Source organism: Cyprinus carpio, chromosome B7 (genome assembly GCF_018340385.1).
Source record: "Cyprinus carpio isolate SPL01 chromosome B7, ASM1834038v1, whole genome shotgun sequence".
In the NCBI taxonomy this organism is placed as follows: Eukaryota; Metazoa; Chordata; class Actinopteri; order Cypriniformes; family Cyprinidae; genus Cyprinus; species Cyprinus carpio.
Genome location: NC_056603.1, coordinates 40,684,341 through 40,711,760, shown reverse-complemented (window position 1 = coordinate 40,711,760; position 27,420 = coordinate 40,684,341). Strand labels below are relative to the sequence as shown.

General features: G+C 36.1%; 1 protein-coding gene across 1 annotated transcript; it reads left to right on the top strand.

The window, feature by feature from the left end:
* The first annotated feature begins 1,641 nt into the window (after positions 1-1,641).
* On the top strand, positions 1,642-24,494 carry LOC109070363 (cysteine-rich secretory protein LCCL domain-containing 2-like). Its single transcript, XM_042728663.1, has 15 exons — positions 1,642-1,791; positions 4,472-4,806; positions 7,956-8,074; positions 9,152-9,284; positions 14,737-14,852; positions 15,171-15,271; positions 15,359-15,526; positions 15,690-15,751; positions 15,842-15,907; positions 15,998-16,128; positions 16,235-16,278; positions 16,849-16,921; positions 17,035-17,110; positions 21,357-21,487; positions 22,687-24,494. Exons 2-15 carry the CDS (start codon positions 4,552-4,554, stop codon positions 22,736-22,738), a joined length of 1,527 nt encoding a protein of 508 aa, XP_042584597.1. The 5' UTR covers positions 1,642-1,791; positions 4,472-4,551; the 3' UTR covers positions 22,739-24,494.
* The last annotated feature ends 2,926 nt before the right edge of the window (positions 24,495-27,420 follow it).

Here is a 27,420-nt window from a genome sequence, read left to right as displayed (position 1 = left end):
ATTACGCATAATAATGTGATATATTTGCCTTTATAGGGTTAAGATGTCTTCAAAGCGCATTATGCTTTGGATTCAGAAGTTGTCAGCCAGTTACTAATCCTATTCTGGTTCATATGATCCAAAGTTGCACACCCTTGTGCCAAATATCTAAACCCTATATTGCCTGATTGGAGGATGTGAAATATTTGGTGGTGGGCACACATCAAGCAGATCCATCTGACTCAGCTTTTTCAAACACACCAGGTTTCTTTGCTTGCAGCCACATCTATTTGTAGTTGAATTCAATGGCTAAAGAACTTCAGAGTGCCAATTATTTGCCATAATTACACTTGTCATCCTTTATTGACATGTTTACTACAAACTAGAGCATACAGGCACAAGCATATAGATGTTATTGACGAGCCATTAATGCACTATTATTGCTTCAGGGGATTGTGGAATGAGTTGTAAATATGAAAAGTCCACAACATGTAATGGCAGTAAGAAACATTGTGATCTGTTGCCCCACTTTCACCTATTTCTCAAGACAAATAAGAAAGTTACATAAAACGAAAAACATTGTTTTCTGAAGATGTGAAATCAGTATTCTTTTTTGTATATAGCCTTCTCTATATTCACTTCTGATTTCTAAAGCCCTAATAAATGCAGGAGCACAGGTATATTTTCATTATGCAAACACATATTCATATTGTAATATATTAGTCAGTGATGGTTTATGTTTCAATGATGGAATTTTAACAGTAGGCCTAAAAGCTGTTTTTCTCATTTTATATGCTGTAATTTAAGTCTGTGCCAACAAGTCATAATTAAAAGGTTTTTATTTCAGATAAATGCTGGTCGTTGGATCTTTCTACTCATCAAAGAATCCTGAAAACAATTACTTAACTGTTTTAAATAAAAATAATAAAATTTTCTTGAACAGCAAATCAGCATATTAGAATGATTTATGAAGAATTGTGACTCTGAAGACTGGAGTAATGATGCTGAAAATTCTTTTGATCACAGGAATGAATTACATTTACTTAAAAATACAGACAGGCCTACACACACACACACACACGCACACACTGTCCCCCCCCCCCCCCCCCCCCCCCCCCCCCCCTCCCCCCCCCCCCCCCCCCCCCCCCCCCCCCCCCCCCCCCCCCCCCCCCCCCCCCCCCCCCCCCCCCCCCCCCCCCCCCCCCCCCCCCCCCCCCCCCTCCCCCCCCCCCCCTCCCCCCCCCCCCCCCCCCCCAAAACAGACAGGAAGTAACATGACAGAGTACAGTTATAATATATATATATATATAAGTTACAATTAAAACAGACAGGAAGTAACATGACAGAGTACAGTTATAACTTGTTATAACTAGCCCCGGTCTCCATGTATATTACTAATGACGAAATGTCGTATAACCATTAATGTATTGACGGACCTCATAACATATTAGAAAACTATAACTCATCGACAAACATCCTGCTGTCGTGAGTTGTTAAGTAATCCTCTGGACGCGTCTCTGGAGCTGCTTTGAGATGATTTACGTTCGTTGCGTTTTCATCTCGACATCGTTCGTCAGAGCACCGGAGGTTTGCCAGGAACACAACCTTCTTCAGCCTCCCCTCCTCTTCTTCACGCGCCTCTCCTTCGCTATAAAAGGCGCGGAGCTGCTTCCACAGAGTTAGTGCGAGTCACCAGCTGCATGCCAAACAGAGTCCACTACTCACACTTGTTTGACTTTCAAGGAACATACTCCAGCCGCGAGACACAGCTGCAGCAACCTCTGGAACAGCTCGTGGAGAAGACGAAACTAGGTAAGATGGGTCTCTGACAGTGTATTATATGGAAGTTAAATTAATAATATGCATTGATTAACTGATGCATTTAGTCAATTAAAGTTGGATGTGCAGCATTAGGGGACGAGCAGCTTTTTTTTTTCTCCTTTTTTGGTAATGATCCATTAATAGAGTGTAGAATCTAATGCTCATTCATTTGCACATCAACTTGAGAGCAAAATGCATTATGGGTGTAATTTTGGGCATTAGTTGCACTCACTGTCATTCGGAAAATGTGCATGTGGTTGAACTGTCATGCTTCATCTTATTCCATTTCAAACTTTAATGCTTGTGAAAAGCACAGTGTTCAAAACCAACCAGCATTTAGCCATATAAAGTGCAGATGGACCACCTGGCAATGTTTTGGCTCGTGTTTATGTGGACCAGGTGCCCGGCTGGCGTTTTCCTGGCTGCTTTGTCTGTCATGGTAGTATAAAATTCAGCAGAGAGATGAGACGGCACTGAAAATGTGAACTAGAAAGAAAAAGAGAGAGAGAGAGCGGCAGCTGGAATTGAAGGGGTGCCTGTGTTTACTCAGACCAGTGTTGGATGTCAAGGCTCTGCAGAGAGAGTCAGAGAGAGGGAGAAGTAATTAAAGAGCCATGAGAGAGAGATTTGGATTATTGTAGGTCCATGACGTTTCTGGAGTTTAACCTTTGTCTCTTCGGCGGTTAGATGTGTGGTGGCCACTATTGTCATTCACTAAATAACTCCAATTCACTTGCTCTTCCCTCCCATTCTCGCACATTTTTGGATCCTGGATAATTCCATTCCCAGAGAAAGTCAGTCCGGGACAGAGAAGGACCTGCTTTGATTAATGTGTGAATGGAACAGCTGCTGAGTGTAGATCTGTTCTGCTAATGAATTATCCATTGTCACCACAGGAAATGAGTTTGATAAACAAAGTTGAGTTTATGGATAGATTGTGAACCTGCAGAGATCAAACAGACCTGCTGGTCCATCAAACTGAACAATCTAATCGGAGGAGATCAGGCTTAAGATTTGATCTTTTAAGTAGTAATGAAGATTACAAAGAGGATTTGTTATGTGAGGCTTTGATGGTATAATTGTTCTGTAATGAAGGGGCCTTTGGCTTGACAAATGATTATGGAATACATTACAAAAACATTCTTCTAATTGGAGCACGAACTATTCTTTAGCTGTGGATCAGTGTGGGTCGCTTCTTTTTCATTGGCGAGTGCTGCTCCAGTGAAGATAGATGGCAAATTCATCTAAACAATTTACGGCAATTCTGCAGGGAGTACAAAAAGGGCGAATTTGAAAAGAATCCTGTAACGCCTATCATATTTAATCTCAATATCATGAGAAACAAATGAGGACTTACATTTTTCCTAAAGATAATGAAGCCTATTTTAGGACCATTAAGATGTTTTGCATTCCGACTTTATTATTATTATAAATTATAATAAAATAAATTAATTAAATAAGTAAACAATTTAATTATTATTAATTAATTAATTATTAATTAACATAGCACAGTTCTCATTGCTGTAATGTGGGAAAAAAGTGTATAACATCTGAATTATCATGATATTATCTGTTATATTTGTAAATGTACTTTATGGTGATTTAAAAAAACATTTATTTCAATATTTGTACTGTAACATACTGATACAGTAAACATTATTTGGTATTGCAGTAAAAAAATAACCACTTTAATTCATGGATAAAATATGATTTTGATATTTTTACTGTAATATAGTGATGCAGTTAAATTTGTATGTGTTACAGTAAAGATGATAACCACTAAGTTATGGAAATTTAAATAAGAAAAACTGTATTTCATTATTTTTACTGTAACAACGACATTTTATTTTTTAGGGATTACAGTAAAGATAATCAGTACATTAATTTAAAAAAAATTGTATTTCAATTATTTCACAGTTATAAAGTGATTCAATTACAGTTTTAGGTATTACAGTAAAGATAATAACCATTTTAATTTATGCTAATTTAAAAACATTGTATAGTAATAAAGTGGCACAGTTACATTTTTAATTATTAATCACTTTCATTTATGTTAATTTTATTTCAAAACTTTATTTCAATATTTTTACAGTAGTATAGTGACACAGTTAGGTTTTTAGGTATTAAAGAAAGATAACCACTTTAATTTATTTATGCTAATTTGAAAATCTTGTATATCAGTATTTTTACTGCAGTAGTGATACAGTTAATATGATTAGGTATTACAGTAAAATTAGAAAAAGGAATTTGGGAAGGAAAGTTCTCAACTGTCATGAAAGTAATATCCCAATTAATCTTGTTTTTCTTAAAATTGTGCTTGCTTTATGCAAAATCACTTATTTTGGGGTGAAATGTAACACAAGCATTAGGATAAGCATTAGTTTAAGCAGAGAAGCAGTTGCTGCACTACATGGATGGATGCCTCTGATGTCGTTCCAGAACAGCAACCCTCTATGATTGTTGTTATTGGATTCTGTTTGTGTTCATATATTTGTGGTGTATGTTTAGTCAGGATGCAATAAGAGAGACTAATGAAACCAATGTAGCAAACTCCTATTTGAAGCACTGATTTCTCTTTGTGTGTAAACACATGGACATGTGTTTACTATTCAGCATTTGCTCCGACAACTTTCCCAACGCTTGTCCTCATGGAAACCATATTTCTTTCCAGATTTTTCAGAACAGAGCCCTGAAGACACGCTTGCACAAGGCAGTCTACTGTAGTCTGACCCTGAAAGCATCACTGCTGCCATGCACAGCCTCATTTCCATTGCCCTGCTATTCCTGGGTGCCAGTTTGGCTGCTTCCCTCTTCCTTCCTGACTCTCTGGAGCTGAGGCAGATAATGCAACGCTACCAGGATGAGCTGGAGCCCAATGGCACAAAAGCTGATGTGCCTTTACGCTCTCGCAGAGCCATCAGGTGGTCAGACAGAGAGGAGATTCTGCAACTGCACAACAAGCTGAGAGGAGCGGTGTACCCGACCGCCTCCAACATGGAGTACATGGTGAGAATGGAACGCAATTTGAGTCGTTTTACAACCAACTCTGATTTACTGTAATATTGAGGGTCTTAATAGTGACTCTAAAATGAACTGAGCTGAAAACTCAGGAGGTTTTGTTAAAACCTAGAGAGTCGCCTTCATAGAAAGCATTTTAGGCCATCATAAGTGTGCTGGAGACAGAAAAACCATTTTAAAAAGTAGGGAATAAAGTTATGTTGATTTCTAAGATGCTGAAGGAAAGTTTAGGATGCGACAAGCTGAAATTTTCCACACAAGATGGCAAATATACCAAATACCAATACCAAAAAGTATCTAATTCGATCTATTTAAAAATGCATTACTCTTTCCAATATTTTGTGTGTGCTATGTTTTCCTTTATGAAAAAGTACACTTTACTTTAGCATACTTACTTATTACGCAAAATAATATACATTAAAAGAATATACTTAAGTTAAATGAATGGAATGTTTTAGACACTTAAATACATGTTAATTGCAATTAAATGAAAATGTATTATAGTTTAAATTTATATTCTCTTGAAACGTGTATGCCATGTTTTTTAAAATATTTGTTATTACAAATTTGTAATGATGAAATTCCAATTTAGTGCATTTAAAATACATTTACTTTAAATGTAAAAATGAATAAGACACTACAGTTGAAATTCAAATCTAGTACTTTGCTTAGTATGTTATTCAACAAATTAAATTATGAAAACATGATTTAAAATGCACTTTAAAATAAAATTTTAATTTATTATTACATTATTACAAAGTGCACTTTTAAAAAGTGTTCTTAAGTGTGTTAGGATACAGTAATGAAAGTATACTCTTTTTACACTTTACACTTAAGTACACTTAAGTGACCTTTTATTTTATAATGTTATTTGCAAATATAGCTTTTTAAAAAACAGTTATGATTTGAAGTGTACATACAATACAATTAAGCGTCCTTCTTTGTCACAAGGTTTGTTATGCTTATTAGATTATCACACTGTTAGCTTAGCAACATGCTAGCATTAGACTATTGGAATCAGTAGTTTGCCTAGTCTCCCAGTGCTGTCTATGAAAAGTCAAATCAGTCACTTTTGAGGCTCAGTTTCAGTTAGTATGTTGCTTAAGAAGGTAACTGTCTGTGCAGACAGCAAGACAGTTCACTATTCATTTTCGTCTGCAGGCATTTTTTTCATATCGACCACACATGTCAAGAACTATACAAAACCAGCACTTGTTCTGCATTAATGACCCTGATTTATACTAATTGCATATTGTGTTAGCAGCATTCATTGTTTTTTTTTTTTCTGGTGCAGTAAATATCTTTAGGTTTGTGTAGGTGCCAAGTGCTGGCTTCATTGGAAAAGACATGTTGAGTTTACAAGTGTAATCCTGCCAGCGTGGTGTGGTGCCTTTTTACTGTGGAGACAATTACACTGAGGTTTAGCCACCTGCTGACGCAGGAACCATGACACTGATAGAGAACAGAGCCAAAGATTAGTGACATTACTGGACCAGAGATGAGACTTCAGATATTTGACAGAAACGGCAGGTATGCTGCCTCAATTTTTAAGTGCTAAAGCGATTACCTTGTGAAAAAGTACAATTTAGAATTCCATACTTATTATGGAAAAGAACATACTTAAGTGAGCACTGAATGTAATGTTCTTGAAAACTTAGTTGCATGTTAACTGAAAATGCATAGTAGTTTAAATTAATATAAAATGCATTTAGTTGAACTTAAGCGTTTTTAACCCACTTAAGTAGGACTTAAGTGCATCTACATGTAATTTCATTATTACATCTATTTTTTTGGAAATATGGTTAAATGTAATGCTGAATGTACTGTCAAGCATTTATGGCAAACTAATTTATGCCATTTCTATTAAAACTTGTAAGTAATGTATTTAAATATATTTGAAATTACACATTTGTAATGACAAAGTTGCAATTTAGTACATTTAAAATGTATTTTAATATATAATAACACACTACAATTCAAATCAAGTGCTTTAATGTGTCAGTCATCACATCAAAATTACACTTTTGACAAGATTATTAAAACATGATTTAAAATCTACTTTAAAGTAAAACTTTTAATTTGACTATAACAAAAACCACTTAAGTGTGTTAAGAAACACAGTCATGGAAATGCACTCTAAGGACACTTAAGTGGTCTTGTATTATTTTTTTTAAAATATGCTTTTATGTTTTGAAGTACACTACAAGTGCACATTCAGCACAACTAAGTGCTCTTCTTTATAGATATAGTTATAGTTCACCCAGAAATGACAATTTTGTCATCATTTACTTTACCTGGCAAAAGCTATTGGTTCAGTTGAGCATAACTGGACACACTTGCATCACTTTCCCACATTTGAAGGCCTCAATAGTATTCCATAGCAAGGCATTGTGGGAAATGGAGTTTTTGATGAAAAAACTTTTTCCATAGGGCTTTTTATAAGTAGTCATAAGTGTACTTGGGACCTATAGAGAGCACAGTCCTGCTTTATGGCTGTTCCCTGTGTACCTTTGCATATGGTAATCGAACGTGAGTTTAATGTTGATGTAGTGAGTTTTTTAGGGAAAGATACAAAGAGCAAGGGCTTATGGTTAATGTACAGTAGTTGCCTTTGAGAAAGACAGGAGTCTACCACAAGCAGGGGTTTCAGAACCACTGCCAGGCCTCCGTGAACAAGTAAGGGTTTCAGAAACGTGGCTTAGTCCCAAACAGCACCTTCAGAACTGAGGTTAGAGAATGTGTGAGTGTTTGTACCCATCATGCAGTTGGAAATTTACTGAGAGTTCCTCATAGCAGAGGTGAGGAACCCTGTTCTGTGGTGCAAAGTGAGTCCTCCCTCCCTGCAGGTGGAGAAATAAGCTGGGAAATTTGTCTCATTTAACCCTGATTGCTGGGGATTTACTGTGGATGTGAGCCAAGCTCTGATGTGCATGCATGTAGCCAATATTTGAGTTGTATTGGGCCTGATTCCTAGTCCAATAGTGAAGATGAAGAGTCAGAGGAAGGCAAAGGGAATTATCTGGGAATAAAACTCAGCATGTTCAGTATTTTATTAAAGTCTCTGTGCAAATATAGGGGAATTATGGACTCTGTGTATTCTGCTTGGAGTTTGATTAAGTTTGTGTGTGCATGATCAGGTCTGGGACGATGAACTGGAGAAGTCAGCGACCTACTGGGCAGAACAGTGCCAGTGGGAACATGGACCTAAAGACCTACTGATGTCCATCGGGCAGAACCTGGCAGTGCACTGGGGAAGGTATTACCACAAACACATTTACTAAGATCACATCAGTCTATTCCTGTAAAGTAACCAATCATACATGGTGTTAACAATGCCTTGGGAAACCATGGAAATATTTGGGAATTTTAAAACTGTGATTTCCAGGCCTAAAAATCTGGAAAACATATTTTTTTTTCTCAAGGCAAGAAAAAATATTTATTCATTTTTGGAGACATTTTTTGTTGTATTTCGGACTTTTTGTGTATTTTATTCTTGTACTTTACATTTGCTATTATGCAGTTATCCAAATCACCTTTTTGCATAATTTTAATTGTGTTAATTCATACAAAATCGGCAATATAGCAATATATGCAATATAGTTTCCCACAAGAAAACAGAACAGGTGGTGATTTCGCATGAATGTGAATTCATTTGTGCAGTGATTTATTATTTTTTTGTTCAAAAAAACATAACAGTCAGTGGGGCAAAAGCAGATTGTTTGAAAATTTACAAATAAGATCTTATAAATTCATACAAAATAGCTGAAACATGCAAGTTCTGCCCAGATTTAAAAATGAACTCAATAGTACCATAATGCATTACTTTCCATGAAAAGTAACTAAGTAACGTAATAGTTACTTTTTTAGGGAGTAACGCAATATTGTAATGAATGACTTTTAAAAGTAACTTTCCCCAACACTGTTTACATTGCATCAAAAATATACAGTTTATCAGTTCATGCATTCACTAGGAATTTAAACACATCACTCTGGCACTGCTAGTGCAAATTTCTACTGTTTAAGTTGAAATTAACTTTATTTAACTATTATGGATAAGCTAGCATTTAATCCACCAAAAATTAACCAAAGTGATATACAACCAATCACCCAGGTAAATTTCCTACATTTTTTTTTTTACATTTTTATTCAGTAATCAAAAGAAATTAAACCTGAATATACAAGTAAATCTCATGGGTTTGACAAATGCTGCTCTTTAAGTGGGTATTCTTCTTGAATGAATGTAAATGCATTTTACATATAAAACACTATTTATGTAAAGAATGTGTTACTGTGGCCTGATACAGTATTCATTATTGCATCTCTCTCCTGATAGGTACCGCTCTCCGGCCTACCATGTACAGGCCTGGTACGACGAGGAGAAGGACTACACCTATCCTTACCCACATGAGTGTAACCCCTGGTGCCCTGAGCGCTGCTCTGGACCCATGTGCACCCACTACACACAAGTGAGTGAGAAAAAACAGTTTGCTTACAGTTTACGAATAATTATCTCAGTGGGACTAAACAAAAAGACATTGTTTATGGTTTTAAAACTCGCGTGCGAAGGTGTGCACGAGCCAGCTAGCATTTCTCCTCACCAGCAGAGTTTAATAGGTTGCATGTGTGGCCTGCATTAAAATAGAAATGCCCTGAAAGCAGCATATGGACCGCTGGTGTTCATTAACCTCACACAATAACAGTGTCAGTGTCATGTAACACATAATGGTCTCAAAATGTATTTAGACATCTAAGCTAGTCTTAAAAATATGTGAATGCCATTGTATCACATTACAAAATATCAAATCAAGTGATAATTAAAGAAAGGTTGCACAAAAAAGGTTTATCAGGTATGATTTAAAAAGTATGTACGGTATTTAATATTATTGAATAATATGCAAAATTAAGGGGAAAAAATATTTTGACATTTCCTGGATGTCAAACCATAGTGGACATGTTATTAACTCCATCCACTAAAATCACTTTGTGAAAATTATAAATTATAAATTGTTACAGATACCATTTGATTTGATATTGTCTAATTCTTATGTTATAAATGAAGCTTAAAGCTCAAAAATTCAAATACTACTGTTTTTTTTTTATATTCTCTTGTCATTTTTGTCCATCCATTGCGCATCAAGCATGTACTGTATGGTTAAGATTCTTTTTATCATATTTGATGTTCTCTATGTATGTAGACTGATGAATGTTTATATGCAAATTAATCTTATAAAGCGATAGTGTCTGTTCAGAAGACTTGGATTAAACTGCTTGATTCACATGAATCATTTTTATTGCACTTTTCAAAGTGTTAAAGATTTGGTTGCATGGACTTTCTGAGAAGGGACAGAAATCTCTCACGTTTCATTAAAAATATCTTAATTTGCATGTTGATGTTGACAGATTTTTCATTTTAAGGTGAACTGCCCCTTTAAGTGATGTACTTTAGCTCAAGGAACAATTCTCACTTTTAACTAACTATTAACTATGACTTTTGCCTCAATAAACTGCTAATTTATGGCTTATTAATAGTTAGTAAATTAGTTGTTAAGTTTACATATGGGGTGGATAAAGATATCTAAAATATGGTCACGCAGAATAAGACATTTAATATGTGCTTTATACGTACTAAAAACAGCAAATATAAGCAAATATGCTAATACGCAACTACTTAAAAAGTGAGAATTGGTCCCTAAACTAAAATGTTATCAAGTGACCAAATACTATTTAGGGCCACTTTAGGTAAACTCTAGAAACCCATGGATTTTTGTGGTTATTTTATTTTTGAAAATGGTTTTTGAGAAAGTAATGTGGATACTGTCAAAACATATCAAACATGCCAGATCAAACAGATGCAATGCACAAAGAAAAGGAGAGCAGGAACGAGAGACCAACCAAAGTTCAACAGAGAAGATTGAGGACAAAAGGAGGGGTTGAGCAATAGCCTCATGTCCTCCTAGACTTTATCGCTGGGATGAGTTTGTGAAAATACACATTCACTCAGCTCTGAAAGCAGGTCACAAGCATCTGGAAGCCGTTCCCAGACTCCTGAATCATTTTCCTGTTTGACCCGAATTCCTTTGAAGATGCAGAACGCAGAGTCGTAGGGGATCCGTGCCAAATCCGTGCCGCGATTCCCCGCCGTTTCCCTCCTCTCTCATGTGCTGTACGTGGTAGAACAGGTCTGGAGGCCCCACGATCTTCTCAGTGCCAGACGATCCCTCAGGGTTAAGCTTGAGTTTGTGCTTTTTGAGACTGATTAGTTTGCTATATCATTATCCCATGGCCAACACCGTCTGTGGCCTCTGCAGAGGAAGTGCATTCCTGAGGGAGTATTGAGACGTGCTCCATCGATTGCATTCTGCGGGGTTATATGCAAACCCACTACGGTTTAACTGTATGTACAAAAAAAAAAAGTCTGAGTAAGCACTTCCCTTTCATTTCACAGTCAAATGGTTTGGCTCGTGCTGCAGGGCTGCACCCGGTGAACCATATTGTGTTTAAGCGAATCAGTGAGGGCCTTGACCACAACTCAATGGGCTGCACGCAGGCATTACTTTGTTTGTGTGGATAAGAGTGGATGAAGGGAAGTTTTTCAGGAAACTGGCCCAGTCACACTTGAGGTGCTTCTCCTTCCGCCCTACAGGGCAGAATGAAAAGGGCAGTCTCTATGAACGGCCCCCGTGGCCCCATCAATCTACTTCTGCTGCCCCAGGACGCCGACCACTTCCTGGTGGGGAACACTTCCTCCACAGAGGGGAGGCGATATGGATGTCTATTTCACGGTTTCGACAACAACAGCAAATGGACCTGCATCTTTCATGCATGCAAAAAGAAAATAATTTGGTATCACTTTATCTTAGGGGTGTCTTACCAGTTAGAAACAGCTGAACATCTTAGCCAAGCTGGGAGACCAGCATAAACCAGCTAAGACCAGCCAACTAACTTAGGCTAGTGCAGGGATGCTGATATTTTTTAAACATACATTTTTTATTTTATCCCATATTATAAAATTTACAAACAAAAACACAATTTAAAAACAAAAATACCAGTGTTGTAGTCGAGTCACGAACTGTCGAGTCCGAGTCGAGTCTCGAGTCCCAGTGTTTGAGTCCGATTCCAAGTCCGAGTCACCATAGAAGAGTCCGAGTCGAGTCCAAGTCGAGTCACCATTACCAGAGTTCGAGTCCGAGTCGAGTCTCGAGTCCCCAGTGTTCGAGTCCGAGTCGAGTCTCGAGTCCCGTATTCGAGTCTGAGTCGAATCTCGAGCTCCCAGTGCCTACATGTCTCCACTCTGGGACCTTCAAAGAACTGATAAATGTATTAAAGAGGTTCCACATTAAACAAAAATGACACCACTGTCACCGTTGCAAAGGGAGTTTATTTACTGATTTGACATATACACTTTGCAACACACTTTGCAACTTTACGACACCATCAAAAGCATGTGTTTACTTCCATTGTTGTGAACTTGTGATTGAGAACTAGCGTAGAAAATTTACAAATTGCATGTTTAATCATGCTGCATTTTCATGTTGCATTTTAAAAGCATCAGACACAGTGACTATCGCAACAGACAAAAAAAATCATGTAATCTGATCTGACACAGTGACTAGTAAGTTATCAACAAACAAAAAAATTGTGTAATCCGAACCAGACATTAGACATCGTCGATGTCTGATGCCAAATTGTCAAACATCGCCCAACCCTAGCTTCTTCTGTTTATTATCATATATGCATTAGTCAATAATAGTTTTTTCAAAAGCTAACGTTAGCCAATGGAAAGCATTTTACTTACTTATCTGGGTGCATCCGTGACAGGTGTCTGTTAAAGTTTGAAGTTGTCCCAGTCTTTTCCTCAATTGTGTGATTACACACACAACATTAAGCGTGGCTCTTTCCAGCATTAGATGCAAAATTCGTGTAGGCGAAGTTCACGATCCGGGGCACATCTTTCTGCATTTTCCAAATGTGAACATTTAGCGAATCATGCACGAGCGTAAAATGAGTGACGTCAGTGAGTGTGTTGTCAAGCAAAGAGAGCGAGCGGTAGCAGTGTCTGTAAGGGAAAAAAATAGATCCCGGCCGGTCTTGGGCACGAAACAGGAAAAGTGTAACACCTTATATAATTTTTTATATAACATATTTAGTCAAAAACAACGTGATGAATGCTCAAGTCCGATTTTATATATCCTCGAGTCCGAGTCCAAGTACGAGTCATCAATCCGCGAGTCCAAGTCGAGTCACGAGTCCAGAGAATGGAGTCTCGAGTCGGACTCGAGTCAAAAGAATAGTGTACTCCATCACTGGTATATACACACAACAAGTGCATTGTATTAGAAAATTGCTGCCTTGCTTCTAGTGTTTTGTGGTTGCCAGTTGATGGAGTTGCTAAGGTGTTCTTAGAGTTTTAAATGCAATGCTAGACAGCTGCTAGGGTGTTATAGATTGTTTCTAAGGGGTTGCTAGGGTGTTCTAGATGGTTTCCAGGAGGTTTCTGAGTGGTTGCTAGGGTATTATAAATATATAAATGGTTGCTTACTGGCTGAAGTCAAAAAGAGCTTTTACCGCATTGCTATGCAGTTGCTTGGGTGTTTAAAGTGTTTCTATGGTGTATCTAGCTGGTTGCTTAGACACTCTAGTTGTAGGAGTGTTTCTTATCGCTATACAGTTGGTTGGTTGCTAGGGTGTGTATATTGTTTCTAGGTTGTTTCTGAGTGGTTGCTAGGGTGTTATAAATGGTTGCTTCCTGGCTCAAGTCAAAAAGAGCTTCTACCACATTGCTATACAGTTGCTAGGGTGTTTAAAGTTAGTTTCTATGGTGTATCTAGCTGGTGGCTAGGGTGTTTAAAGTGTTTCTATGGTGTATCTAGCTGGTTGCTTTGTAACTCTAGTTGTAGGAGTGTTTCTTATCGCTATACAGTTGCTAGGTCTTTGAAGGTGGTTGCTAGGGTGTTATAGATGGTTTCTAGGGTGTTTCTAAGAGGTTCTTAGGGTGTTATGTATGGTTACTTACTGGCTCTAGTCAGGCTCATTGGAAATATGTGCCTCTAAATACATTTCTACAAAACTAAAAAAAAATTACCTATTTGTACAAATTGCTGGAGTTTCTGTTTGAAATAAACACTAGAGGCAGTAAAACTCCAACAACTTTTATTCCTGATTTACAGGACCAGAGTTTCCATTTAGAAAGCCTAATTTTTGCACAATTACAAGAAGAATATTTTTTTATTAACAGAACAATTTTAACATGCTGCGACATTTGAAAACTGATACTTTTAAATTGATACATTTGTTTGATAGCTCACGCAGAGTTGCATTTGAGAGGAAAAGAGCTCAGGTACGAACCCCGTGAAACTACGGTTCGACGAAACAGTTCAAACCTGCATATAAGGAAGTTAAAATAGCACAACTGCATCGACAAATGTATTTTTATATCAGTTTTGCATTTGTTAACACTATTGGGTAGGTTTAGGGTTGGGTTTGGTGTAGGGGATATCTGATAAAACATTAACTTTTAGCAAAACTCCCTGGTTATTTGAATTCTGAACTGCCGCAATACGTACCTGAAGCATGTAAAAAATGCCTGTATAACGTAATAAAAATGCGCCAGGGTCACGTATTGAACTCGTGTTTTAGCACCACTCACTGGACATTTCACTTTGTGTTATGTATTTATAGGCAGGTAGTCCCAATAAGCCTGCGTTGCAAAAGAGCCTATAGATTTGGCTTGGGTCCATTGTCAGTGTATTGCTCTATGGGATGTTTATCCTGATGAAAACTTCGAAAAGAAATAATACACTTCTATCAACATTCCAGATGACGTACATGTCAGTATTTATGAAGAAAACCATTATCCTGAGTATAAGCAAGCGCCTCAGCAGACACCATTAATAATAGCATATTTCTCTTCATTTGCAGCTGGTCTGGGCCACGACCAACCGTGTCGGCTGTGCTGTTCACACGTGTTCGCGTATAAACGTATGGGGAGAAGTCTGGGAGAACGCCATCTATCTCGTCTGCAACTACTCACCCAAGTAAGACCAGCTCATTCTGCTGACGTTTATTCACTTAACACCAGATGGCTAATTACTGTTCCTGATGATGAGTCTATGGAACTAAATTTTCTTAAAGCAAAGGCTCCATCCTTCAAAACATGGAGGCTATTAGCAAAGATCCAAGTAAATGGAGAATTTTAGGAAAGGAAAACATGGGCAGAATAAGCTGGGAATTGTTTTCCTAAATCAGTCTTGAGGTCCGTGAGAGTATCTGATAGTGTGTTTTGAGTGCTCAGTCAAATGTGCAGATTTTGCAGTTGTTTCCAAACTCTTGCTAAACCCGTGCCCTTTTTCTAGGGGGAACTGGATTGGGGAAGCCCCTTACCGAACCGGCCGCCCCTGTTCCCAGTGCCCACCAAGCTATGGAGGAGGCTGCAGAAACAACCTCTGCTACAAGGGTGAGCGCTCATAGATGATTGATTATAAAGTTATAACACATGGAAGTTTAAATCTAATTTTTTGTTTTTTTGTGATTTTGTTTTTAGGAGACCCTGAACGTCACGAGTCTCCAGATATGAATGAGGTGGAGAAGCCGCAGGAGCCAGTACAGCCTTGGACGACTCCAACTAAGCCTCAGCCCAAACCCTCTTTCCCCCAAAAACCTGCAAATGCCAATCCTTCCTCAACCAAGACTACAAGAACTACCTATCTAGGTTAGTGTGAATAATATTGCTCTAAAAATCTATTTAGAAATGATAAAACAAAAAAATATTAATTATTATTATTTATCATTTTAAATTATTTTAAATTCATATATATTATTTAAATAAATAAAAAATAATTATTAGCATAAATTTCTACTATTTTGCTTTTCAGCACAAATCATTAAGTGTGAGACAAAAATGAGGGACAAATGTAAAGGAGCAGCCTGCAACAGGTTAGTGTAAAATAATTTGATATTTCTTTCAATATTTTAAGATATGTTAAATTTAGCAAATTTTACTGGTGATTTTCTTTTTCTTTTTAAGTACAACTGCCCAGCGAACTGCTTAAATAAGAAGGGGAAAGTGTGGGGAACACTGTACTATGATGTTGTAAGTTATACTTTGAGATTTCACATGGTCCTGTACAGTGGGTGATGTTAGATTCATTTATTAATTCCATTTTTTCTCCTATTATTTTAGCAATCGAGTATTTGCCGTGCTGCTATCCACTATGGAATAATAGACAACAATGGAGGCCTTGTGGATGTTACAAGAAAAGACAACTTCCCATTCTTTGTAAAGGCAACCAAGAATGGCGTAGAGTCATTCAGGTAGTCTAAACGTTAGGATGATATCAACTGAATTCAGTTTGTCCACAATTCATTGTCTACATGGGAGTTATTCAATCAAATCTGCATTGTTTGATTCTCTTTTCAGTAAATACAAACCTGGCAATGCATTTACAGTGTCGAGAGTGGAAGGTGAGTATTTTTATTGTCTTATCATAAATATTGAATGCAAATATTCTCTTTTTTACAATATAAAATCAGAAATGTGCATTTTGCAGTATAAATATATGATGCACTAAACTGCAGCTTCATCATTACAAATATATTTAAACATGACATATAAGTTTCAATTGGAATGATATTGAAGTATATTTTAGTTTATCATAAATGCTTGATAGTACATTCATTAGCAAATTTTAACTACATTTAGAAGAAAAAACATTTAGGAAATTGGATAAAGATATGTTTAAGTCCTACTTAAGTTGGTCAAAAACACACAAATGATCAACTAATTGCTTTTTATATAAATTTAAACTATATTTAAACATGCATTTAAGTCCGCTAAAATATTGCATTAATTTCACACTTAATTTTATTTCCATAATAAAGACTCTTTTCAAAAGTATGCTAAGTATGTATTATTATGTAAATGCAAGTGTTCTCATTGATATATGTTTTCCAGCATGCAGTCAGTGTGTTAATTAAAACTACTCAAATGACTGGCAAGTCATCCATAGAATCATGTATTTTTCCCTTCTTTAGAGCAAACAATAGACTGCTACACAACAGTGGCTGAGATTTGTCCCTTCAAGGCATCCACCTCTCATTGTCCAAGGTACCATTCAGTGTATTGCAAAATTCACCATGTGTACTCCAATATCAGGTCAATTGTATGTACTTTCCTTATCGTAGCAATGCATCTAATCAGTTTCTCCTCTATCTCATTAGAGTCTTCTGCCCAGCTAATTGCATAAACGAACCTTCATATTGGGCTCCAGTGGTTGGCAGCAACATCTACGGAGATGTGAGTACCTGCTTCAGTCCGGGGGCGTCTGTACAGGGCTGAGAGATGAGAAATGAGAACAGGCATTCGTAGTCAGGCACTTGCAAGTGGTAAAGTGAGCTTGCTGCTCTTGTGGTGAGAGTCGACTGCGGGAATTGTCTGTGTGAGTCTAAAGGGAGTTTTCGGCGAAGGTGGCCTCCATTGTCACCACTTATTTCTCTTGCAGAGTGCATACTGACCACAGAGCAGCAGCTGGGACACCTCTCTTACACTGACTCATGCATGCCTGAGGTCAGGACTTGGCCTTACGGACCACTTAACTGTTTAGAGAACAGCTTGCTGTGTAACTTCATCATGGCAGAGTTTCTTTATTAATTTATTCATCAAAATTAAGACACTAATGCATTTGATAGCCCGTAAAGAAGTGCACTTAATTGTATTTAATGTTCATTTGTAGTTACTTCAAATCTTAAAGGATACTTTTAAAAGTCTTTACTTGCAGATAATATATTCCAAATGAAATAAAAGGGCAGTTAAATGGATACTCCACCCCAAAATGAAAATTAATCACTTACCCCCATGTCGTTCCAAACCTGTAAAAGCTCCATTCGTCTTATGAACACAATTTAAGATATTTTGGATGAAAACCGGGAGGCCTGTGACTGTCCCATAGACTGCCAAGTAAATAGCAGTGTCAAGGTCCATAAATGGTATGAAAGTCATCTTCAGAATACTCCCATCTGCCATCAGACTAGCAATCTGGTTTAGTTATATGAAGTGATGGGAACATTTTTTGTAAGCGAAGAAAACAAAAAAAAACGACTTTATTCAACAGTTCCTTTGTCAACAGTCTCCTCTGTGTCTCTCCATACCACCATATGCTGTGTGTGCTCTTCTGTGTCATCCGCACTGTTTCTACGTGTATTTAACTTCGATTTGAAAGAAAACAGCGCTTCCTTGTGGCACGGACGATACAGAAGAGCATACGCAGCATATGGTGATATGGAGTATTCTGACTTTCATACCTTTTATGAACCTTGACACTGTTATTTACTTGCCAGTCTATGGGAAAGTCACAGGGCTCCCAGTTTTCATCCAAAATATCTTAAATTGTATTCCAAAGATGAACTGAGCTTTTACGGGTTTGGAACATCACGGGGGTAAGGGATTAATGACAAATTTTCTTTTTGGGGTGGAGTATCCCTTTAAGTGTACTTAAAGAGAGACTGTTTATTAGCACATTTAAGTACACTTTTAAACAGTTCACTTTGTGATAATGTCCATTTAAATCATTAAGTTGTATTAATCTTTTTACTTATCACTTGTTTTGATGTGTTGACTAACAAACTAAAGCACATCAAAAATACTTCATTACAATGTTAAGCTTTTGTGTGTTATTCAGTATTACATTTAATATCAACATATTTTAAATGTGCTAAACTGCAACTACATCAATACAAATATGTAATTTAAAATATATTTAAATACACATCATAGAGATATCAATGTAAATTATATTAAAGTATATTTAAAGTATACTTTAGTTTAACATAAATACTTCATCAGTAACTTTAACCATATTTCAAAGATAATAGAAGTAATTTTAAAATTACATAAAAAGATGTACTTAAGTGGGTCGAGAAAGCACTCTACGGTTAAGCTAATCACATTTAATATAAATGTAATCTATAATACATTTTCATTTAATTGCAATTAACATTCCATTAAGGATCTGGAAACATTAAAGTCAGTTTGCGCTTAAGTATATTCTTTTGAAGTATATTATTTCTGCAATAAGTACTCTTTTTTAACAATACTGTATGCTAAATGTGTCTTTTCCACATAAAAAGGCAAAGAAAAAAGAAAATAGTGTCAATTACTATTATGTCATGTTCACCCAAATCACTCTGCATAGCTTATGTGAGAAACAGATCAAACTTTAAGTTGTTATTCATTGATAATCTTCAGCAGGCTCTTTAGCGAGATGCCAAACGCTGTGAACTCCAATTTGTGAATGAATCATTTAGAAATAGATCAGCTGGATTCACTGCAAAGCTCTGAATCAAACTGTATGTTTAATGTACATCAATTCAAAGCTCAGTCTTCAGTTATTTCTTAATTGATCTAAAATCAGGATAATTAGGTCCTCCAACATGCTCTCAGAGAGCTAGTGTGGAAGGGCCTGGTTGTGTAGTATTCTGTGAACTCAAATGAACTTATTGCCTTTTGGCCCTTTTGGCTTGTTACAGCCACATTCCTGTTTAAAAGCTGAGCGTCTGCATAGCTGGCCACAGATCAGAGCAAGCTTTCCAGCAAGCATTAATTAAACCTCATTATTCAGTGGTTTGGACTTGGTAATTTGTGAAGGTAGTCTTTGTTTGAAAGTGCACTTATACTCAACGCATGAGCAATTGGGTATTATAAGATAGCGACACACAGACTTGTGCGATGTGCTGTGCACTTTCATTACTTTTCATTACTGAATGGTTTTGTGGACAGAAGCAGACAGGATTGAACCTTCTTTCCAGATTAAAAGAATAAAACCTGAAGGTACATGCAGTTCCAGAGGGTTTACGCACACTAAGCTGCTCTGAAGCCAGGCGTCTGGCCAACTTGCCTTTTCTGGAGCTCTTGAGCTCTGGCCTTGCTCTTGTGTGTGCTGTAGACATCGAAGTGATGTCATTTGTCCAGGCTCCTTTAGACTGTTTACATCTCAAGGACTGTGGAATTGAGCGTGGAAAACATAGTTGTGTGGTGCTATGGACAGTGTCACTATTACTGTTGCTCACTTACGACTTATTTTTGCCCCGATTTAATGCCTGGAGGGGTTGATTGTATATTTTTTAAAATAAAGGTTCCAAAAAGAACCTTTTGTGCAATGCTAAGAATCCATAGATGTTAAAAGGTTCCTCATGGAACCATAGATGCCAGTGAAAAACCTTTTTTTTATAAGAGTGTAACTGAAGAAAGACAGGGCCAGTCTGCACATTTTGGCCAGTCAGAGTTGACAGATTTCACAGAAAATTGTGTAGTGATGGGTACAGACTCCAATTTGTAAGCTTCTGACTATGATTCCATCTGATTATGATTTGAAACACATATGGTTCTTTGTGAGTTTGTTGCGTAGAACAACTTGTAGTGTGTGATCTTCAGCCATTCAGTTACTCTCTGTAGATATTTACAGATTCAAGGAGTATATGATGCCTAGTGTTTTGAAATATGCTGAGTTGTGCAGTGTATTTCAGCCTTTAGGGATTCATGTGTCATGTGGTGTAACCATCAATTTATAAATAATAACAAATTTTGTACACCTTTTGTACACATCTTAATCGGTTTTTTAAAATATATTTTTAAAACAAATGTCATGATTTATTCATTCATAAAAATTATTTTTTGGGGGGGGGAAGTCATACCGCATGACATTTTTCAACGTGAATTAACCTTGCTTTGTCATAAAGAGGTCAAATTACTTAATATAATTTACTGTTTTACTTTTTTTATTATATTTTTTTTTATTTATAAGCATCAAACTAGTTTTAAAATATTTTATTTTCTAAGAATTAAGATTAAAAGATTATGCCAAACTACTAAAACATTTTAAACATTATGTCAAAATGAATTTTATTTCAGAAATTGAAAACATGGCCATCATAGAAGAGATGTATTTAAGGCATTGTATGTAAAATCAAACTTAAAAAAAAAACAATTAAAAGAAAGAAAGATAAGAAAGAAAGAAAGAAAGAAAGAAAGAAAGAAAGAAAGAAAGAAAAAAGGAGCATAATGTAATGAAAGAAAGAAAAAAGTAAAAATCATGTAATTTACCCAAAAAGTGTAGTTTGCTCACCAAGGCTGCATTTATTTGATTAAAGATACAGTAAAACAGTAGTTTTGTGAAATAGTATTATGATTTAAAATAACTTTTGCTTTTATTGTAATATATTTTAAAATGTTATTCCTTCCTGTGTTGCAAAGCTGAAGTTTCAGCACCATTACTCCAGTCTTCAGTGTTACATGATCCTTCAGAAATCATTTAAAAACTGTTTATTAATAATAAATAATTATGCACTAGTAGTAATTGCATGGCAAGCATAAGGTACATCTTTCAAAAACATTAAAAAATCTTAATTACCTTTTGACTGGTAGTGTATAAAGTACATAACATAAAAGTTTGTGTTTTCAGGAAGCATGATATAAATCTTCCAGCATGAAGGTCAATGAACGCGGGCATGTGGACTAAATGAATACGCTTTTGTCTCCTCGTGTCCAGGGCTCCAGTATCTGCCGAGCAGCTATCCACTCCGGAGTGATCAAAGCCAGCGGCGGCTATGTGGACCTCCTGGCTCTGGATAAGAGGAAAAGCTACACCGGGACCTTGAAGAATGGCATCCAGTCCGAGAGGTACACGTCCTCTGCTCTCGATTCCTCCCTTCGCTTTCTCTCAGTAACTCAATTCAGTGGTCAGAAGCCATGATGGGCCAAATCTGCCTGTGGCACGTTAGTGGTTGAAGAGTGATCGTGTGGTTCCTCGTCGAGGATGGACCACACAGGAGCTCTTTGCTTACTCTTCAATGTAAAGTGTTTAAAACAGTGTAATGAAATCTAACACTTGAATCAAACACCATCATCGAAGGAATCGATCCTGGCCTCTTAAATGCTTGCCGGCCTTGACTGGCCTATAGACTGAGCATAGTAAAGCCATTTACTGACAGCTTGGATAGATTTCCTATTCATATGATGCAATCTAGGGAAATGGGGGGCAGCCAGTTGTGTGAAGTTGAACTTTGCTTTATTACCAGGAAGGTATTCACATGCTCTCTACATTAACACTGGATGGAAAAACTGTTGGTGTCTAACTCAGTCAAGGATAATTGCAGCACATCTGATGCCAACAAAGCAACCAATACACCACCATCTGAAGGCCAGTCCATTTCTGAATAAATGAAAAGGCCAAGAGTAGTAGTCAGTAATGAATGCTGGAAGAAATCTGAATGAAACCGCAGCACGAGACGAGCGCTGAGCCAGTGTTAATGTCATGCTTTCCAAAGCTAATCTAAAGCGTGTACACAAATCACTGAAGTCGATTAGACTTAACTATACTGAATAAGCATTGTAGTGTACTTCAAATCTTAAAAGTATATTTTTTAAAAACTGTACTAGATAATATTAATTAAACATAAGGCCACTTGAGGTATAAATTATACTTTAACTACAAATATATTTTGTCATGCTTTAAAAAAGTACACTTATTTTTAAGTGTTGACTTGTAACATGCTTTAAAAATAAGTTTTGTTATTTGACATAACATTTAAAGTTCATATATTTTAAATGTACTAAACACATGTGCAATTACAAATATTTAAGTCCTAGTTAAGTGGATAAAAAAAAAACACTACAAAGATTAAAGTTGCATTTAATATCAATTTTAATCGTAATAATTTTCATTCAATTGCAAAAAGTGTCTGAAAACATTATAAGAATATACTTTAGTGTGAACTGAATGCAATTTAGGTCTTTTTCACAAAGATCTGTTCATAAAGTGGCAAGTGTGTGTGTTTTTAATAGTTTGTTAATTGTTTCTTTCTCTTTCTTTCTCACAGTAAAACCAATACAGAAGGCGGCTCGTTCCGTGTCTTCGCTGTTAGAGAGTGAGACGGCACTGACGGGACACAAAAGATCACCGATTTGCTCTCGAAAGTCAGGACATATCAAATGAAATGCAACTTTTGGACGAAAGAGACATTTACAGGAGACCAAAGGATCTGTCAAAGTCTGCTAGCTAAATCCATGGGCTTCCAAAGGTTTTATATACAATTGTGAACAATATTTTTGACCACACATGCAACTCTTAACAAAATGCAGTGTGGTAGGAATGGTATTTTAACAGCGGTGCTGGTTTTAATCGTTGTTGTTTTTTAGATTCAAGTAAGTCAGTTTATTTTTTGATTATATTCTATTAGTCTTGAATACAAGCAAATTCTCTAATTTCCATACAAAAAGCATATTGATTACACTGTATTTAATCTGTACAGATATTTTGTCGATTTATCATGCTCGTTGCTTGTTTTTCATTTTTTGCTTTATTTCCTAAATCATTTTTGGAAGCCAGAGCTGGAAAAAGGTGTAATAGTCACGCTCACTTTTTTACTTTGAAAAATTTTGCCCATTCACTTATTTTGCCTATTCAGTTTATCTATAGTAAAAAAATCCAACCATCTCCACGATGAATAACAAAATTACAAAGATAATATGAAAATGTAGTTCTGAGCTCAGAGCTCATGGTACGTCTGTCTCAAAAGTTTATGCTTTATTGTTAAAATCAATTTCTCTATGAGGAAAATGAGTGGGATTTTTACTCACGGGAACTTTTGTGCTCTATTGCAATAGTAGTTGAGTGTGTACAGTGCAGTGGGGGGGGATTTATTGGACCTGAAGTGGGCAAACAGATGCGTCGTGGAGAAACAGAGGCAAAACTCCAAGCTAAAGAAACCTTTCCTTCATAATGCATGCAAGCCTTCCAGAGTCAACAGTACTCAGACATTATGTTAAAGATGCACAAACATTGAAACAATATTCAATCCCAGGAGGATTCAGAGTCACTGAGTGCATGTTTAGGCTCATCTTTCATTATGGTACCTTCATTTTTGTTATTTATTATTATGCCTCCTTTAACCCCTGCTCAGAACTGCAAATTCTGTGGAACAGAACCAAATATTTATGAATGTGACACATGATATGTGGTCACTTGAGAATCGAACGTCTGTCGGCGTCTAACATATTCCTGTTTGGTTAAATGCTATACACAACCCAGAGCTTGTCATTACTGCCAAAAGTGATTTCATTAGAAGTTGAGCTTTATTTTTTATTTCGCACGAAATGTAACTCAAGTGCTCCTGAACATTGGATGACTCAACATCATTTTGTTTAAACCACTTTATACTGCAACGTAATAAAAAGGTACTTGCGCTAAAAGCAATGCCTCTGATGGGAAAGAGACTGTTGTATATTCTTCTTATCTTAATGCATATCTAGTTAGTGTTCAGAGTCCAGGATTTAGACTTAATGTGGACGTTCGGATGAAATAAGGGCCGTGGAGCACAATAATCCCTTTAAAGGCTTCCGTTTTGCTGCTTTTAACTTTTTTAACCTACTTTTATTTTCTTTTGTAACTTTCTTGAATTGTTACCTCAGTCTTGTTGCGGCGATATATCTTGAGTTTTGATGTTTTAAGGGAAATCATAAATGTTTGTACAGTACAATGGTTTGTGTAAATATTCAGATTTGTGCTTTGTTTTCAAGTCCGTATTGTAAAAGTATGAAAGTGTATGTCATCTGTGCCTTTTTAAAGCCAGAGGATAATTGTTTTTGCACAAATTTAAAATGAAGACTATAAAATCTACGATATTAAGACGATGTCTGTCTTTTGTTTCATAAAATATGTATTTACGTTACTGGGTTTTATGCTGTCTGATAAACAGGACTTCTTTATTTTATTTTGTGAAATCAGAACCATATAAATAACCCCCCTAGACCACCCAAGCACTGGTCGACTCTTCATGCATCATTTTTTTCAGTGAATAAAATGTAGTAGGAGTATACATATCTCAAATATTTCAAAATAAATGATTTAGACTTCAGTCAGGGTCATCAGTGGATGCATTTTATATTATAAAAAGAATTCTTGGTACGAATACCTTAAAGCAAGTACTTTTTGGAAAAGAGATAACTAAATGAGGCCAGTCCAAATCTGAGACAAACTGTTCTTACCAAGAAGACAATGTCATAGAACAGTTTATAAAAGCCTGACAGCAGATGCACTTTATAGTAAAACAAAAGTGCTCTTCTTAAAGTAAGAAACATGAAAGTCTCTTTATGTACAGTACAGTACTCTTAACTTTAGGTTCGGGAACACTATTAACTATTTGCTTATTAGTATACATATTACTAGATTATCTAGTTTAATTTTTAATTATTATTATTATTATTTTACTTTTTAATGATAGACTATTTGATAACACTTTAAAGAACGCTATTCACTATTAACCATAGTTGCTTATTACCATGCATATTACTAGCATATTGGCTGTTTATTACTACTTTTAAAGCACATATTAATACTAAAATCTGGACGTACAGTACATTGCAGGGATGACATGATATTAAAAATATATGTGTGCTGCACTTCACTTCAGCCCTTCAATTCTTTAATTTCATGTCATGACGGAAACAAGAAGGAATTCGCCAGGTTTACCATAATGGCAAAGTTAAAAACATTCTGACACTTCAGAGCTGCGTTTATTGAACAGCTGTTGTGGAGGGGAAAGTTCTCAGATACTCTCTTGAACAGAAATGACAAGCATCAGAACAGTATTGGGTCAAAAACCTTTCTTATCTGCTGTGATGATGATCGAATGCGCAAGGCTTAATGCGAGATCTCTTTAATATCTCCAGTCCAAAACAACAATGAGAGCAAATTAAGTGCAAATGGAGACGTTTTCCAAAAGTATCTTCTTTTATCCTCTGTTTTTTCCCCCCACTAAATAAGGCTGATCCACTGTAATATGTCAGACGTCATTTCAAGGTCTTGTGGATTAGAGGGTTATGTATTGTTGTAATGAATTGTGACTTTAATGATAATCAGTGTCTGACATCTCTCCACTGACTATAAATGTTTAATTTTGGCCTACATATAAATTTTTCAGCTGTAATTAAAGAGAGCTGTTGGCATTCTTACCCTGGCGTTTCACACTTGCTTGTGCTTCCTCAACAACGTGTGTTTTAAAGCTAAAAGACATTTCTAGGACATGACATTTGGCAACTATAGGAGGCATTCACGTCATTCAAATTGGGACAGATTCTTAAAGGTGATATGTATTGTTTCTGTGAAAACAATGGAAAGATGCAAAAGCTAGGACTAATGAAATGTTAAATATATTTAACTCATACGTCAAATTCCAGAAGTTCTGTTTGAAATTAGTATGTTTTAAAATATATTTATGTAAATATATTTTCTACTAATATTCACCTAATCTACTAATTTTGGCCATTGTTTTTATATTTTGAAAATGTATTTTTAAAATACAAACATATTTTTTAAAAGCTTTTAAAAATATATATTTGCCCTCAATATAGTTCAATCCAAGAAAATACATTTACGTCACATTTGAAAAAGAACTTTATTTGTTGTCTATACATGTGAACATATAACAAGATAAATATAAAAAAACAAAAATCAACAAACAATAAAAAAAAAAATTACAATATTACAATATATATATAAAAATAAACATTATTAAATAATTATAAATCTAGTTTTGATCTAGGCTGTTCTATCCACATTTGCATTTAGCCTAAATTTAGCCTAATTTCAAAAATATATTTTAATGATTTTCACTTTTTAAAACATATATTTAGCATTAGATAAAAAATATATTTTGGGAATTCAAAATACCTAAAGACCAAAAGGTATTTTGGACATTTAAACATTTAAAATAAATTTTGTCCTCACGTACACACACACACACACACACACACACACACACACACACACACACACACACACACACACACACACACACACACACAGAGACGCACATGCATACAAAATATATTTTTAATATATATTTAAAAAAACAATATATTTTGGCTATTTAAAGGGGTCATATGATGCAGTTTCAAGTTTTCCTTTCTCTTCGGAGTGTTACATGATAAGATCCCTAAAGTTGCAAAGACTAAAGTCTTAAACCCAAAGAGATATTCTTTATGAAAGTTAAGACTCCATGCCCTCCTAAAATGCCTCGCTTAAACACTCCCCACCCCCACATGTCTACGTCTCGATGTGGGAAGATTTGCATAACGCCGCCCAAATGTTCGCGCAAAGAAAGAAGGCATAACTTTGATTCTCACTGTAGTATTATTGTTGCCACCACCGCCATATCGTGGAGACGCTGTGTGTTTGTCCTTCCAAAAGAGGACACAACTAGAAATCAGTGGTTATGTTGTATTTACAACATTGTTCCAGAACAGTTCAACCCAAATATATTCATTATTACACATTTTACTGAGGACTGTTTCCTGAACCTGGGAGAGTAGCCTACAATGCTTCTGAGCACAAAGGCTGTTTCTATAAAGTGGGGCAGTTCCAGCTTTGCATGGACAGTCTGGCACTTCTGACTCACAGTCTGTAAGTACGTTTACATATTTAAAGAATTTGCCAATGATGATTCAAACACGAGTTTTGAGCAGTGTAGAGTAGCGCTTGTTGCTTGTCGTTTCTCTGATCACAAATGCAGACATGGTTTTATGTTTATGTTTATGCATGAAACGCAATGCGT